Source organism: Paramisgurnus dabryanus, chromosome 1, assembly GCF_030506205.2.
Source record: "Paramisgurnus dabryanus chromosome 1, PD_genome_1.1, whole genome shotgun sequence".
Taxonomy (NCBI): domain Eukaryota; kingdom Metazoa; phylum Chordata; class Actinopteri; order Cypriniformes; family Cobitidae; genus Paramisgurnus; species Paramisgurnus dabryanus.
The window spans coordinates 36,611,512-36,629,135 of NC_133337.1; the positions used below are offsets into that span (position 1 = coordinate 36,611,512).

Consider the following 17,624-nt stretch of genomic DNA (forward strand, 5'->3'; position numbering starts at 1 on the left):
ATTAGCTACTAATGAAAATAAAACTTTTCCCAAGTTTCCCAATCTATCTTAAATCTATTCAGTATATTTAAAAAAGGTTGTAGTGTGTGACAGTGTATACCAAAAATGATTATTTTAATATCTTTGCATCATAAAATATGTAAATCCAGCCTTTATTTAATACATGTACTGGGGGTCCCAGCTCCTTCTCTTAAGCGTAAGGGTCAGACACCATCCACTCCCATAGTAACCAAAAGACCCTTCAAGGTTCAAAATGACTCAAAAGTGTTAAATAAACAAAAAACTTCATGTGGATATTGCTGTTTCAGTTGGTGGATATGATTTAAAAGTAAAAGTGGTATGCCTAAACATCAGTTCAGACAGAAAATGTGCACTAAAAGAGGGGCAACACTTAAATTCAGAACCAAGAATGGCAATGGTGGTTCAAATGACATGAGGGTGAGAAATTGAGACAAAACTTTCAAAACTTTTTTGTGTGAACCTAAATAAACTATTAGGAGGCTGCATGTTACTGCTTTATAAACACCTGGAATGCTTTTCTCCAAAGACTTCCATTGCAAGATCATTACAGAATTCATTATTGTTTATACAAGTATGGGTTAAAGCTATTGCCTGTGGTAACAGTTTGTAAATTATCCCATCTAAAGAATTCAAACAGATGCAATCTGATTAGATAACAGAAAGAAAAAAATGCAGCTTTGCAGTCTCTGATCCTTCTTAAATACGGTGGCCTTGATTTGCACTGTAAAAAGTTGGATCAACAAATAAATGACTTCAATTGGTAAGACATACTTATGTGTTTAAGTGAAAAATACTTTTTTTAGGTAAAAAAATATTTTTTAGGCGTTGCCAATTGAAGTATTTTTGAAGTTGATCCAACTTTAAACTTTATTGAGTGTGAATGTGTTTCGAGACTTATAAATAATGGTCATATTTTTACATGATCTAGTTGAAATGCTGGATTTAAACAGTTGATCAGGTGGAGGGGAATGATGCAGCAGTCAAAATATCAAATTAAAATTTCATTAGGATACTTGAATGTAATTCTGCACTTTAAAAAGTGACATTTTCAGTTTTTATTGTGACTGGCTAGGAGCTCATGGTATTCATTAGTGATGGCATTTAACTTGTTTTAAATCGAAAAATTAACTTTTGTATAGACTGGGTCTGTGCATTATGTTGTTGCCTACATCAGTGATATTTCAGAATTAAATATGTTGAGAAAAATTTGATCTGCTTGTTACAAGCAGGTCCTTTAAGATGGTGATAAGATTCATCATATTTTGTTTTTGCAGTTCAGACCTTCTCTGGTCTTCATGCAGTGTGAACTAAGTATGAATGTCTTCCAAGAATCTCCCAACTCATTTGTAAACATGCGCACTGTTTTGGATTTGTACGTCACATAGTGATGAGTCAGAACAGATGCTAGAGTTATTCTCGGGGTTTCTCTGCCTTAATCTAAACAAAGGTAAGACAAACCCCAGACCAACAGCTCAGACCTTTTCATCAACTTCATTTTAATAGGAAAAGTCTACAAAAGTCTTTGAGGATTCAGGAGAGAGTATCAACGCAATCACACAATAAAAGATTCGACTTGAATTAAAATGATTTAAATAAATTTAAAAGAAATCACACATAGCTTTACGATTTTCATCCCACACAAAACGTGGACAAATCCGTATTAGTATAATTTGATCACTGTTATAAATAAGGCACACAGTTGGTTTTCTTAAAAAAAAAAAAGGATCACAATCCGAAACATCACACCATAAAATTTTGCATACCATAGCAAAATTAAATATCATGATTTTACATTCATCACTGTAGGACATTTAACTATACTAAAACAGTAACGTGACTGCACAGTACAAAAGAGTTTAAAGTAAGAATATAAAATCCAAGTGGTTACATAGTGTCAATAAGTTGCTTGATGTAAACTGACTGCTTATTTAACTTATGACACTGCTTATTGTACAAAATCTTTACATGTGCAGATAACAGACAGTAAAGCCAAAAATGAAATATCAAAAGAAAACAAATTGGAATTTTCATATGCAATAACCCTAAAATCTAACAATATTCCCAAAAGTTACAGAAAGAGAAAAATGTTGTCCGAAACTTAGACGCAGTAGATTTCCATAAAGTGATTAAGGCCATTTATATTATTATTTAAGAATAAAGTCCTGATTTTTTCAGGAACAGTGAAGTCAACTGGTAAAAAATAAAATATCACTCCACACATACTTCAGGAGACTAAAAATAAATAAAGCTGTAAAAGTATTTCAGTGAAAGCAGAGGTCAGCCATTGATGTCAATAAGTTTCCTAATGCACTTGAAATGAATGCATGTCCTCAACCTCTGCATGAGAAGTAAATGCAGGACGATTTATTGTCTCTCATTACACTGAAGACTGAAATGGCTAAAAACGTGCAAGTTGTGGACCACCTTTTCCATGATTTTAAAACAGATTTCCAGGCCTGGAAAATCATGGAAAGTATCGGCAAGGAATCACTCTTTGTAAGTTTCAGCAAGTTGATTTAAATGTTTGACTGAAAAAAACATTGCTAAAAGGAGTAGGAGCAAAGATATAGAAAAATCCTTCACATACTCAACTCTAATAAGTATACACTTTACTACTTTCACAATATTTCCTTGCATACATTAAATGTCACACTAAACTCCATGTGCTTGCTTTGATTTAGGAGGCTGTGAACAATGGAAATCATCTGAAGACAAGTTGACTTTATTCTTGTTTCATAGGAATGCATCCTTCCATCTCCAAAACCTCCGGCCAGCCTTCATACTTGTTGGTCTCTGCGTTGTTTTTTAAATGCTGGAGACAGATGGTTTAAAGACACACTTCAGTTAAACAGGCTTAATTACTTCAAGTAAAGTCATTGCAGATCATTGTTTTTAAACACGTTACAAAGACCGTGAATGATGTAGTAGTTACACCGTTAAACAGTTTTCCACATTTCTGTGTTCAGGATTATGTGGGCGGAGCTAAAACGATGCCTCGGTGAAGCACTGGAGCCACCGAGCATGGCCCCGCCCCTTACACAATCGCGAGCATACATTCAAGTTGTAGCGGTATTTTAAACTGGTTGTGGCTAGATAGGCTACAGCTACGTCTAAAATATTGTGAAATCTCACAAGATGAGCACTGTTTTCATCTTTCTTTTTCTTCCTTTTATTTCTTTATGCCATTCCAGCATCTACGGCTATATTCATGGCGAGAACCAGTTTAATCCATAAACAAGTTTTATTCAGACAAGTTGATCCATACACTGGTTGGGGAGAGATAATTTGGCATCTCCATCTTGCATGTTTTTGGCCTGTGGTAGGAAACAGGAGTACCTGGAGTAAATCCACGCTGATGCAAGGAGAACATGCAAACTCCACACAGAAAGGCCACCTGCCCTAGCTGGTGTTTCGAACCAGAGTCCTTCTTGCTGTAAGGCAACAGTGCTAGCCCCTGTGCTGCCCCCTGTTTTCATCTTAATCCTACCCCCAAACCCAACATCTCACGAGATTTGGCTGTAGCTGTATTCCCTCTGGCCAAAACCATTTTAAAGTTGAGAGAGATGGCAGCGTTTCCGTGAGTGGTTTCAGCGTGTACAGGCGCCCAGCGTTTTTCCAGAATTTGAAACTTTCAAACATAATGTTATTTACTTTGCGGGTTTTTTAGCATTTAAATTTGGCAAGGTGGTTAATAACACGTTGTGTGGTGTGTCACAGTTTTTTAAATCACTTTACACGGACTATGTTATTTCCACCTCTAGCTTGGTCTGAACATCAGTATAAGAAACCAAACAAATGACCAATTCCTTTATAAGTATGTATTTTATATAAAAACTCTATAAAAATGAAAATGTTTCACATCAAATATGCTTTAAAAAAGGAAGCCATAAGTCTTAACTAATTGTGATCCAGGATAAAATCTCAAAAACAAAAGGCTTCTGAGACACTTTTAGTAGATTTACCAACAACGGCCACTAGGTGTCAATGGTTTGCTGCATACTCTTGTCACAAATTGATTTATTACTGTCACTGCATTACTATAAGGGCAAAAAGGTTTTGAAATATGAATTCTTATATATATATATATATATATATATATATATATATATATATATATATATATATATATATATATATATATATATATATATATATATATATATATATATATATATATATATATATATATATATATATATATATATATATATATATATATATATATATATATATATATATATATATATTTTTTTTTTTTTTTTCAACTGCATTCTTACAGCTTTCCAATGATATACAGTTTGGTAAGATTTTTTCATGTTTAGAATAGGACATTAGTGTCAAAAATATGTAATAACGAATGGGCCCGCCTGTGGGTCAGTGACATTTCTTGAAACTGCTACTATGTCGTTCTTTTTTTGCAAAACACAGGTAAAATATAAGATACTACACTCTTAGAGCTTTCAAATGATATTTTTTGTGAGGTTTCATTAGGACTCAATAGCAAATATTCTAGAGTCTTAGACCTTTCCAATGATATATATGAAGAGTTTGGTTCCAAAACGCAATAAACTCCATAAAAAAAATGAGTTACTGCCAAAATCAGTATTATATTTGGTCAGTATTAAAAAGTAAATTCTTAATTTTATGCAAAATCTGATATCCTGCGTGATTCTGTCATCTTTTCTACCTTTTTTCCAAAACGTGAAAAAAACCCAGTCCTCCTTCTCTGCAAAATGCAATAAATCCACTCAACAAATCACAGCGCGCCATGCATTGTAAACAATAATAGTGGCGCTTTGAATACACACAGAATCCTAGTTATCCTCATCTACTTTGTACTTCATAATCAACAAACAAACAAAAACAAAATAAAACGTTTGATGGCATTGATAAACCTGTGGTGGTTTTCTGTGGCGGCGAAGAAGCGTAAGCCATTAAAATCTAATAATTTACGCAAGAGGCGAAATGCCACCAGTTGCTTGTTCTCCTGACAGCATGAAGCTTCTGTCATGCTAACACATTGACCCCTGGTGATCTTATGAAAAATTTTCCATTATTTTACTCAAAGTCAATAAAAAACAAACAGGACCAAAACATTTTACAGCTGATCGCTGTCAAAAAAGTTCAGCGCCGACGACGTCCCAAGTATAACCGCAGTAATGACAATGTTCTTAATATGACAAAGTAAGTGTTTTGATTATTAATGTTTATTTTATGTCAACTAAATGAATATAACATGGCAAAGATTAATGCACATTTATATATTGATTCAATAGATTTATAGCATTTTGAAAAAAAACCCCGTCATGGATTTATTGCATTTTACGGAAAAAAATTATCAGTTTTTATAACAAATCTTTGAAAATCTAATTATGGATATCAATTTTTACTGTTATTATAACCTAAAGATGCTATGTGAAAGTTTGTAATAGAAAATAGTGGTTTTTATCTGGTCACTTTCTTGGTATAGAAAACACATTTTTACCCAAATTAGTCAAAATGGATTTATTGCGTTTTGGAACCAAACTCTCAATCCTGTTACTAGAATCCCCACAGTACACATCTCAGTACACGTCTATAGTAAAAGACACCCGATTCCAGTCATCCATTAGTGTTGGTGTTCCCCCATTAACAAAGCTGTAAATGGCAAGAAAGGACATGGCGCCCCCTACTGACAAACTTACCTGCTCAAATGGGCTCTTTGTTTTGATCCCTTTACCTCCAACAAATATCCAGTTATCTCTGAAGCCCAGAATGCTGATGCTTGAGCTTCCCAAATCTGCTATCAGCGATCTAGCTTCATCATTTAGCCTGATGATAATTGAGATCAAATAAATATGGGTTTTTAGCCATAAACATTTACGCTGCTAACACATTGCTTTATGACTAAGCTATCCAGGAGCAAAGGATCTTACTTTGTTGCAGGATCATCAAATGTTGCCATAATGACAATGGTTCCATCTTCTATTTCCTTTAAAAACTTGATAAGCTCGTTGACATCTAAATAAGAAGAACTTTATTTAAATCTTAGGCAATGACTCATTCATCTTTATTCAAAAGAGAAATGTCACACGTATGACACCCAGTTCTCCCATTACAAAAAATTGCACGGACAAAAAGGCATGCAAAACACAACTGTGATGTAAGAGTTTACCTCCAGCCCACATGTCATAGGAACTCGTCTTGATGACCTCGCCTGTCTTTCCTGCAAACAGCAGACCGTTGCTTAGGTCAGAATTATACAATAAGGCTGAACATTGAATCTAACAAAAGGTACATTTTGCGGTCTATAAAAATAGTTTTTTGGACTGGTGCCACTTAACATGTTGTCAGGGCAGGTAAACTTGACTGTACTACAGGTCTGACAGGAAACAGAACAAAATCCTTAATGTTGAGCCCTATACACTCATCATAGTGTTTACACAATGACTTACCAATAGCTGTGTTATATATGGTTAAAGGTGTTCACAAAAGTATCCACAGCTGTTAACCAATCAGCATTCAAGATAGAAGCAATACACTAAAAAATTTTGTTCGGTCAAATATACAAATTTCCTGGGTTTATTTGTCCCTTTGGTGGGTTAAAAAAGAAACACAGCAACATTTTAAGATGTTTAAAATCCAACACCTTTCAAGCAGCAAGTATCAACAAGTTGACTTTAGTTTGTTAAAAGTAAAGATTTTTTTCAAGTGTGTCATGTTTCGATGGATAAATCATCCAGACCAGCCCTACACAGCAATGCTAACTAAATGATGTAAGTTTGGGTAGGGACTCAATTCAATCAGTAGCAAAAAAGGGGGTGTGGTCAACTAACATGTTGAAAAAACAGTCATTTTAATAGACCCTTTTGCAGCCCACGTGTTCAAATAGGCTGCACACCCATTTTGGCACCGGAAGTGGTGTTGTTCCCCATTGGTTCTAACGTGTTAGCAACTCAGAAAGTTTTATCGAAACTTTTTAAAATAACTTTCTCTGTCTGTGTTGCTTCACTGCTGAGTCTTGCCATACTTCCGTTGCCAAAATGCGAGCACATATGTTGTCACGTTATCAGTGTGTACAAAAAGTAAAAGGGCATTGGTTTCCAAAGAAAGAAAGAAAGAAAGATTACTCATACCACTGATCAAGGCGACGTTAATACCCCGTCCAACATTGTTCTTCACTCCACTCATTATTCTGACAAAAGAAAAAGGTTGGACAAACAAAGTCAATGAAAATACAAATACAAAGGTTTAAGTTTCAAGCTTATTTGTCATATATGCACAAGATTTTATACATTGAAATGCTGATGATGTGAGGTTTTTGTTGGAGCTCTGTTAACATTTTACATCCCAATCTATTTACATATATTTAAAATACAAAAACAAAATAAAACTATTGTCTTTTATGTTGTTCATCTTCCATTCTTAACTCCAAGGTCTGCTAGCAAACCTGGCTTTGCAGTATACACAAAATGTTTAATGCACTTTCATTTGCTCTGTATGTTAGCTTTTGCTAAATGTAATTAATATGTACAATAGTAATTATGACAAAAACAGTCATTTAAGACAGTGTTTACAGCATATACACTACTTTGCAAAAGTCTTAGGCCACCATCAGCTTTGTTGTTGTAGCAAAGTTTTTATGTCCATCTAGATTTATTTTTCACTCTTTTTTTAAGATACAAACAGAAAATACAGAAAATATGTACACAAAATTAAAAACAAAACAAATTAGGCATTTGTCAGTATTTAGTGTGACCTCTCTTGGCACGAAACACATCTTGAGCTTTTTTGAGAAGACGGAAGTCCTGAAATCATTCGATTAGAATTAGGATTTAATTTAATTTAGGTTTAAGAGATCCTGCAGGTGCCTGCTATTGCTCAAGTGGAAGGGAAGTTTACCCTAAAAACTTGACACTTCAGATTATAGTTTTATACGGTTTTTAATCCTATATACAAATTTCGTGTATTTTCTGGTTGTATTCTAATAAAGAACCTGAGAAATAATCATATATGTTCATTATACCATTGCAAAAAAACTAATCTAATTGTAGCATGGTGGCCTAAGACTTCTGCACAGTATCCACACGCAAGTATGACAAATGCTTATTGGTGCATGAAAAGTATATGTATTTGTATAGGTTGTATTGGTAAAAAACAGTTTGTTAAGGGTGGAAGAGGTAACTCTTGCATTAATTGTTAAGCAAATAGCTGCAAAAAGTGTTGCGCAATAAGAGATGTGTGTAAAACCTACATGTTATCTTGAAAACACATTTTCGGTCCAACTACACTGGCTGCTCCGCTGCTGACCTTAAAGGCAAAGTGGTCCTCGGGACACGATTTAGAAAGGCCACATTTGTGTTGGGGAGTTTTGGGGGCTGTAAAACAACATCGTGTCCTCCTTACTGACTAAACACAAGCATATTTTTCTAAATATTTTGTAATGCATCAAGTAATGTTTTACATATGGGACCTTGTAAAGTGTAACCACATTTTATTATTATAATTTACCTTTAGGTAACTGAAAGACATTTTTTCATTGCTAACAATAACACACCTAATGGCAAGTAACACAACTATAAAACATTGTGCCCTACAAAAGGAATTTAACACATACTATTCATCAATTCATCAAACACTATTAACCTTAAAGGAGTAGTCCACTTTAAAGATGGGGTCCATTGACTTTTAATAGTAGGAAAAAAATACTATGGTAAGTCAATGGGCCCCACTTTTCTCAAATCCGAGAAAATCCTCCGCTACACCTTTAATATAAATCATAAGTATTGCTAATACTGTGCATTGATATACAAGGCAGTGACTGTAAGGTTTCATGTTCTGCACAGCTCTATACTTTTATTTTATTTTAATACATACATTTTCCTGTTTAATGGTGTCTGCTGCTGAAGATGGTAAATTCGTAGTAGATAAAAGTAAATTATGTACTTACAGCTCAGCTCTACAGGTGCAGATCGTTCTGTAGAGAAAAAAAATGTTGATCAGTCAATAAAAACAAATGCACATCAGACACATAACTCTACTACTACTAACCAAACAAGCCAAGTATATTGGTTTACTACTTGTTCAATTAGAAATGCATTTGTGTGTGTGTTGGATGTCACAAAATATTGTTGAATAAACTCACCGAACATTATTCCCAAATGTAAGTTTGTTTTATTCTCAAGAAGCTCAAAGGCAAAAAACACAGCCAGACAAAGGACAGAAACCAGTGCTACCAATTTCAAAAGTCCTGTAAAAGGAAAAGTGAGGGTGCAGTTAACAAAGATATCATCACGTCCAAAATCACGTCAGATATACTTTAACTGATTGAAAAATAAATAAATATTCTGTATTCAATATCACAGGTGTTCTCAACTGGTGGAACGTGATCCCAAAAACAAGTTACGTGTGTGCTAATGCAATTCTTTTGATTCTTGATTGCATTACTACTTTCTTCCAACTTCCTGGGTTGCAATACTGCATTACTACATGACCACTAAACCAGTTAACTGCTGTCAAATGAAACAGCGAGTTTCAACATATTCGCTGCATGATCAATAAGCAAATACTCTGCTTTGTTAAGAGCTTATCCATTGGACAATATATTAAAGTTCAAACTTAAAGAAACAGAACAGACCTCCTGCTCGAATCATTATGATGGCTCAGGCTGCTACTGTCACCACAATCCAGATCCAGACACCTGCCATGAGATCAAATACAAATTAACAGTGAACTTATAAACATAAAAGGCTTTGAAATTAAACAGTAGGACACAAATGGCTGCTCATCCTTTCTTTAAAAACCTTGCCAAATACCGTTTGCATTTTGATCATTCTTTATGAATGATTGCACAGTGTGCACTCGTGCACCAAACTGCATTCTGACTTAAAGGGATCATGACATTAGGAATCAATTTAGCCTTGATCTGTTGACATCGAACATGATATCATTAAGCGCGCCCTGATATGAATCAGATAATAGATCCTTTTTAAATACTATTTTGCAAGTGTTTTTTTTAATTTCATCGCACAAGACGGAAGCGGGAGATCTGATAACACTACATATACAAGAGAGCATGTGTTAGAAACCCACTGGTATTGTATTAATAATCTGTGCTCATATTTTGCTGTAGTGCAGGGGTCTCAAACCAGGGTTCCTACACAATTTTCATTTCAAAATTCCATACTTTTCCAGACTCAAATTTCCAGACCTCCCTAAAGATTTTTCCAACCATATTTTGTTCTGATAAATTGTTTAAAAAAAATCAACTGCTAACAAGTATGTTACATTCTAAACATTTAGCATTGGCGTTTTTTTGTGCTTTTATTAGGATAGAAAAGTAGCTAGACAGGAAGTGAGGTGGGGAAGAGTCCATAAGCCAGGACTCGAACTCAGGTCTTCCGAAGCACAACAGTGCTACATGGCGACGTACTTACCCAAAAATGAAATTTCTATCATCATTTACTTACCCTCATGTCATTCTAAACTATTAAGACTTTTGTTAATCTTGGAAACGCACATGAAGATATTTAAAGGATTAGATCACTTCAAAATGAAGATGTCCTAATCATTTACTCACCCAAATGCCATCCAAGATATCCATGTCTTTGTTTCTTCAGTGAAAAATAAATTTAAGTTTTTGAGCAACCAACTGAGTTTGTTGCCATCTTGGATGGCATTTGGGTGAGTAAATGATTTTTGGGTAAACTAGTCGGACCCGTAGGAACCTTGTCAAACGTGGTCAAACGTGGTGCTCGTGTGCACCAGGTAGCCCGCACAGAGTCTGGGAGGTGACCGCCAAAGCACATTCTATTAAAAGTCTCAATTGTAATATTTATTTATTACATATTTTTTATATTAGCTTGGCTTGGATTACGTATGTTAACATTTTAAACAATACTAAAACAAGTAAAATAAAATAAAATCGATTAGTTAAAACAAAAAAGTTTTGAGTAGGCTATATCTTAAAGTAGCCCTCCAAATTGTTTTATCCATTGTGGTGGCCCTTGCTCACAAAAAGGTTGGAGACCCCTGCTGTAGTGATAGAATTAGATGTAAATGATGTTGTCACGCGAGTAAGTTAAAAAAACTGGTGAATCAGTGTTTTAAACCGGTTCTTTGAAACAAACGGTCCGAAAGAACCGGTTCACAAAAAAAGATTCTGAATTCCCATTTTGCTGGCAAAAACATGCCTTATTTATGGTGCAATTCTGCGTATTAAAGAGTAAAAACGTTGCAGTGTTCGTACATAATAGTTGAGAATGATATGTCAGTGTTCGCTAGTAATTCATTTCAATGCTTCCTTTAGTGATAAAAACTTTTATCGTTGTGTTTGTGAGATTGTTTGGTTGTCTGTGACATGTAAAAACACACAATGTGCTTAAAGAAGGTTTGAGAAGCCGTATTTGTAGCGGGGAAACACACTTTTCAATCAAGGTGAAAAATTTAATAAATTACTTAAATGTGTATGTTTTAAGGCAAAAATATATGAGTAATATTATAAGTACACATCAGAGAACATAAAAAAGAAACATGCCATGACTCCTTTAACACATATAAACATTTGTGGGCGATCTCTTGAAAAAACGACCCCTCCCCACCACCACTCTCCCTCTCTCAACAGGTATTGTATTTGCATTGTGAAAACTAGTAACTAGTTATTATTGAATGTTTATATGTAGGATAATTTGACAAATCTCCTACAACTTTATAGTCATGCATTGCACAGGTGACAGAACACTTCTTTTAACCTGCTTTAGATTTCCTCTGGAAATAATAACACAGTATATCTATTTGATATTGCTACATCTCTTTGTTTTCATTATAATAAAATCCCTTTAACTGTAAATAAAGACAAACAAAAGTTTCAATATGAAAAATGTGCTGGTGCATTACTTCACTGATTGCTACATAACGGAGTTCAATACAAACTATAATTCACACAGTCAGGTCAAGAACTTTCATCTCACTAAGTTACTTTTAGTTTCAGCCTATAAACTAAGATTTTATCATTCATGGGAAATAATCTAAAGCGACTTAAAGGCTCCTACATATAAATTTAGTGCGAAAATCAAGGCTGAAGTGTTAGTAAACAGCATGTAAGTGACAGTATCAGTTAACTATCACAAACAAAACACAAGAAATAAACCTTTAAACCGACAGGAACGAATAAGAATTAGAACAGTAAGCATATTTACTTTGATGCTTAAAATGAATATTAAAAAAGAGAAGTTAACTTACCTGATGCCAAGGCGACACACAGCTGAGTTTTGAACAGGTTTCGATATATCCGGGTTTACCAATAAGGAGGCGTGTCACATTCTGAAGAAGCCCTGTAGAGTTGTTCAGAGTGGTTACGTGTGCGTGCCGTAAGGCAAAACGTCAGTAGTGACGCAAAGTCCGGTAACTGGCTCTTTTGGAGAGTTCGACTCATTGAATCGGTTCAAAAAGCCGAATCATCGGTTCCTGACGTCATTAACACATGACATCACGCATTTATTTTTTTAACGACTTGTATCAATGAAACATTAAAAAAGTCGTTTGTGTCAACACATTGAAACATTTAAATAAAAAGTTATTGCATATAGGCCTATAGCTGATTTATTGCCTTTCATTCACTTATGTAATGTTTGTGGTCACAGTTTCAATCACGGATCCTAAATGTCAGATACGACTGACCAGTTGGACTAAACTTTGATAAGATTCCTAAAAGTTTAGCATATACAGCAGCACACATTACAGACACTGATGCATTGCGGATGTGTTATACATATCCTACATATAAAGAATAAATAAACTTGTCTTTTAAAATCATTGGTTTTGCTCAAACAACTTAAATATGATTTGCATGCGAGAGAGAGCGAGCGAGAGAGAGAGACCCTTTTACAGCCCCCGTGAACAAATAGCCTGCTCGTGCATTTTTTGCAACAGAAGTGGTGTTATTCCCCATTGGTTCTAACGTGTTAGCAACTCAGAAAGTTTATTAAAACGGTTTCCCAGAATCAAAATGTCTGGTTGTTGCGTTTGGTTGCACTAACATAGTATACTAATATATGTATATATGCTAACGTCTTCTATCCACTCCACTATGTACGGATCTGGTAGCTGATAAGTCAATTTTTTTTTAAATAACTTTCTCTGTCTGTGTTGCTTCAATGCTGATTCTCGCCATACTTCTGTTGCCAAAATGCGCGTGCATACGTTGACATGTCGTAATTGTGTACAAACAGTAAAAGAGTCTATATACACGCGTAACGTACACGCCCGCATTAACTGACATATACTCCTTTCGCGACTATGTAAAAGTATTCAACACAAGGGCTATAGATACAATATACATAAGACTGCCAATGTAAACCTCTGAAAATAATATTTCACAATTCTGTCACAGTCAAGCCCTGAATACAACGGAGCAACAAACAACACAATCCAACAGAAACTGTGCACGCTTATGCTCAGAACACGAAATCGCACAGCCAGTTACCAACACTAATCTAATGATAAATCAGCAGTATTCCTATAGTTGGAGCATTATAGATGTAACTATGAAGAGCCAAGATTTCTGCTGTTTAACCACCAAATTAATTCAATTTGTAATAACCACCAGCTGGGGAAAATCAAGCACTTACCATAGACGTCTTCACAACTGTTGATTGAGTGCGAAGGCATCAATGATGGTGTCGCAATTTAGGGTCTTTGCTAAATTTCCAAACTTGCTATCAAAAACAAACTGCCGTGCGTTAAGGTCAAAGGTTCACCAGGCGCTGCGCCCATTGGCCAAAGAAGATCACCTGTTTGGGCCTTGTTATTTTACACTAAAATTAATATTTTTAAATTATTATTTAATTCCTTTTTTAACAACATGAAAAAACTATTCAAACATGACATTAAAATATAAACATAAAAAATATTACAGACATTTCTTGGGGTGCTGGGTGGGTGCTATGGATATTATAGGGGGAGCTACAGCACCACCTAGCTCCTCCCTGGCGCCGCCTCTGATCCTCAGTGATACACAAGAGCCGTTTCTCAATGTCAAGGATACTTCCTTGGCAGGACTAGTCCTTACAAGTCACTTCCTTCAGATGCTAGGCGAGGCTCCTTTTAAGCATTCGGAGAACACGTTAAATGGAACAGGCTAACAAGTGCACGTAATTACGTCATTGCGTGATTGAAAGGTGTGCTTTCGGTGCTGCGCGCATAGGATTGTGGGTGATTTCAGCGCGTGAAGAGCGCGAAGGATACAAATTTGCATCCTTTCCTGTATATGGGATATTTCTCGAACGAAGGACTCAGTCCTTGGCTGAAATTTCGAGGATCCTCGACATTGGAACAGTCCTTCGACCGACGTCGATGACGTAGCATCCTCGAAATTCTAGCTTCCGAGGATCCTTCCTTGACATTGAGAAACGGCTAAGTAGTGCGGCCTAACAAGACAATATTTGAAGGCCAATAACGTCACCAGGCTGCGACCAAGGCTGTCCCAATTCAAAGGCACCTTCACATGCAAGCCTCCAAATGTGGCCCTTTTTCCCCCTGAAGCCAAGGATCCATAGATGGATCCTTCACCATAGATATGTATAATAAAGGCTAGATGTGTTACGGCGGAGTCTCTAACGTCATCACCGGGCGGCCATATCTTACCACAGGGAGCTCGTTCACTTATAGCATTGTGTTTTAATGGTGCATGTACTTTTAAATGACCATAACTTGCTAAATTTTCTAACGATTTTCAAATGGTTTGGTTTCTTACAAACGCTATTAATATAATAATTCAGGATGTTGCGATAATTCAGGATGATTTAACGTGTTTCATAATTTTTTTTAGTATAAGTATGCCGTGTCATAAGTACATCTTTAAGGTTTATAACAAACCAACCCGTTTGAAAATCGGTAGAAAATTATGCAAGTTATGGTCATTTAAAAGTACATGCACCATTAAAACACAATGCTACGAGTGAGCGAACGACCTGTGGTAAGATGGCTGCCAAATGCGAACGTTCCGATCAATTGGCCAACAGCGCGGGCGTGGCTATCCCAAGATTCAATGCGGGTATTTTAAAAATAAACATAACGCAAGAACTGTAGTTAAATAAAAGTGTATATTTTGCTAATTTAATGTCCTTGTCACTGCATTACCACTATTAATTATGTTTTAGTGATATGAATTAATATTATTGCTGCAATTGTGTGCGTTTTGCATTTTACTTTTGTATATTTCTAAGGTTGGTGAATTTGACATACTGTTGGGCAGTGTATGTGTAATATTTTCTAAAATAAAAATAAAATATCTGGTTTATTTTAAAAAGTCTGATAGGTCCCGCTGACAAGCGTAGTGGGCGGGAACAGCAAGTGACGCAACTCCCCCCGTAGGCAAGACCGTCTCATTTCAGTTCGCTCCGTGTACTTTAGAGGCTGTAGCCTTTTAATACAGAGTCTTGCCTTCAAAGTCCGCGGCCTAGAAGGATCTAGACCCTGAACTGAATTGGGATGCACCCAGTGTCAGCAACTCATTCGGCAGAATCGTCGGCAATCTTCGACCGTTGGTTAAACTGGCTCGTTCGTTTCTTTTGAGTTCGACGTGCTATTTCGGCTGTGCGTCCTCGTCATCAACCCAGTTCGATTAGTGAATCGGCTCAACCGATCACTTCCTATGAACCGGCTCAAAAAGAACGATTCATTCAAGAACCAAACATCGCTAAACGTCACAGCAGAGGCGTGTCTTGCAGGAGACCCCACACCACTCATGACGTAAAACATAAGTTTCATTTTCAAACTTTCAAGTTGAAGAGTGACTTCTGTTTTGAGATTGTTGTCAAATATGGACGCACAATTGCACGACGCAGAGGAAGAGTGTGTCAAATACAAGCCTGGCGTTCGTTTGGATATGAGCCACGGGTTTCTTCACCACATCAGAAGAAATCAGATTGCAAGGGATGATTACGACAGAGATGTAAAACAGGCCAAAGAGAAACAGAGGCGCAGACCCACCACTACCCCTCGCTGCCCTAAAAGGCCTGACCGACAGATGTACCACCTACGTCAACGGTGTAAGTTAGATGGTTCTGAGCCTGCTGTGAGTGCAGGGAGTGGGACAGAGGACTGCAATGAGGGCAACTCCGGCACAGTATTATTTTGGCTTGATTACCAGGCTGACAGTGGGCAAATAACATCATTCATTGTTCACAAGGAGGACAAGCCAGAAACGATAGTAGAAAGAGTAGCAGAGAAGAACATTTTGGACTTAGCCATGAGGGCAGCACTGCTGGCACGTGTGGAAAGAGAAGTGGACAAACGACGTGACAAATGCTAAGATGAAGAAACATGCTGTTTTTGGAAAAAAGCATACTTTAAAAGCAAGGCCTCACTAAAATATTGTGTGACCATAACTGTGGATGATGCAGTTCTGCTTTACAGCACCAAGCATGCCAAGTAACGTTAGCCTAACTTGTTAGGTGTAGATAATGAAAGACAATAGATACACTGTTAAAGATGAAATCATGAAATTTAGTTTGAACCTAAACAGTATGTCTTTGTAAGATACAGAAATCGAGACCTGCATTTTTTCTGTACGAGGAAATAAAAATGGTGCATTTTTTTTTTCACAAAAAACGTTTTACTTGTCATGGCAACAAAGAAGGCGCTAAATATATGCAACGACATAAATTATTTATTTATATTAGGCTATATATTAAGTATTTTACTGTCTGATCATTTTATTTTTATTTTTACAAAGGTATGGCTCTAACAAAATGTTTATTAATTCTTTAGTAAAGCTTAGGGTATAAGAGAGAGTACTGTATGATATTGTGGTACGTGTTAGTAGAAATGTGTTACATTTACATGTATTTAGACACCTTAGCAACTTAGAAAAATCAACAGTAGTTTACAGTAGTTCATCATAAGAGACAACAAATATGTAAAAATGACTGACAGAGCTAAGTATCATCTGCATAAATGCCATGTGCCTTTATGATCGTTCCCAGTAAGGTTGGAGAATAGGAAGGGAACCAGAACTGAACCTTGAGGCACCCCTGTGAGTACTTGATGAAAACACCCTCCTCTTTAGGAGACCTCAAAGGATCTGTCCATGAGGGACATAAATGTGAGGTTGATGAGGTGAGTGTGTACTTGAGGTGTGTGGTTTGCAAAAACTTCAAAATGTAAGTAATGTAAATGTGAATTAATTTGTCAAAAATATACATATATAAAATGATTTTGAACAGTATTTTTGATACATATTTCAATAATTTATCATATCACATAACTACTTATCTCAGGGGTGTCCAGCATAATTGGCCTACATCCAAAAGTATTTTATTACAGCTCTTAAAGGGGACATATTATAATATCCTGACCTTTTCCATGTTTAAGTGCTATAATTGGGTCCCCAGTGCTTCTATGTAAAAAGTAAATGTAAAAAAGATCAATCCAGTAACTTAGTTTTGGTAAACCAGTTTACCTACTCAAATAGGTAATTGAAATTTGATTCCCCTTGTGATGTCAGAAGGGGATAATACCGCACTCCTAAACTGCCATATCCAACCACGGCAGTGCCATTTAGTGCAGAGAGAAAGAGACAGATGTCATCATGGTAATCAGTGTTTGCATTTCATCAGCTCATT

General features: G+C 36.0%; 2 protein-coding genes across 2 annotated transcripts; one reads left to right on the forward strand and one right to left on the reverse strand.

Moving 5' to 3' along the window:
- Nucleotides 1-1,498: 1,498 nt before the first annotated feature.
- On the reverse strand, nt 1,499-13,774 carry fam3c (FAM3 metabolism regulating signaling molecule C). Its single transcript, XM_065268433.2, has 11 exons — nt 13,629-13,774; nt 12,241-12,332; nt 9,638-9,700; nt 9,146-9,250; nt 8,951-8,977; nt 8,255-8,378; nt 7,137-7,195; nt 6,176-6,226; nt 5,937-6,021; nt 5,706-5,832; nt 1,499-2,833 (listed from the first exon to the last, which is right to left on the reverse strand). The coding sequence occupies exons 3-11, from the start codon at nt 9,651-9,653 to the stop codon at nt 2,744-2,746; spliced, it is 684 nt and encodes a 227-aa protein (XP_065124505.1). The 5' UTR covers nt 9,654-9,700; nt 12,241-12,332; nt 13,629-13,774; the 3' UTR covers nt 1,499-2,743.
- A 1,575-nt stretch (nt 13,775-15,349) lies between these two features.
- c1h2orf68 (chromosome 1 C2orf68 homolog) lies at nt 15,350-16,611 on the forward strand. Its single transcript, XM_065268460.2, has one exon. It carries the CDS (start codon nt 15,821-15,823, stop codon nt 16,310-16,312), a length of 492 nt encoding a protein of 163 aa, XP_065124532.1. The 5' UTR covers nt 15,350-15,820; the 3' UTR covers nt 16,313-16,611.
- The last annotated feature ends 1,013 nt before the right edge of the window (nt 16,612-17,624 follow it).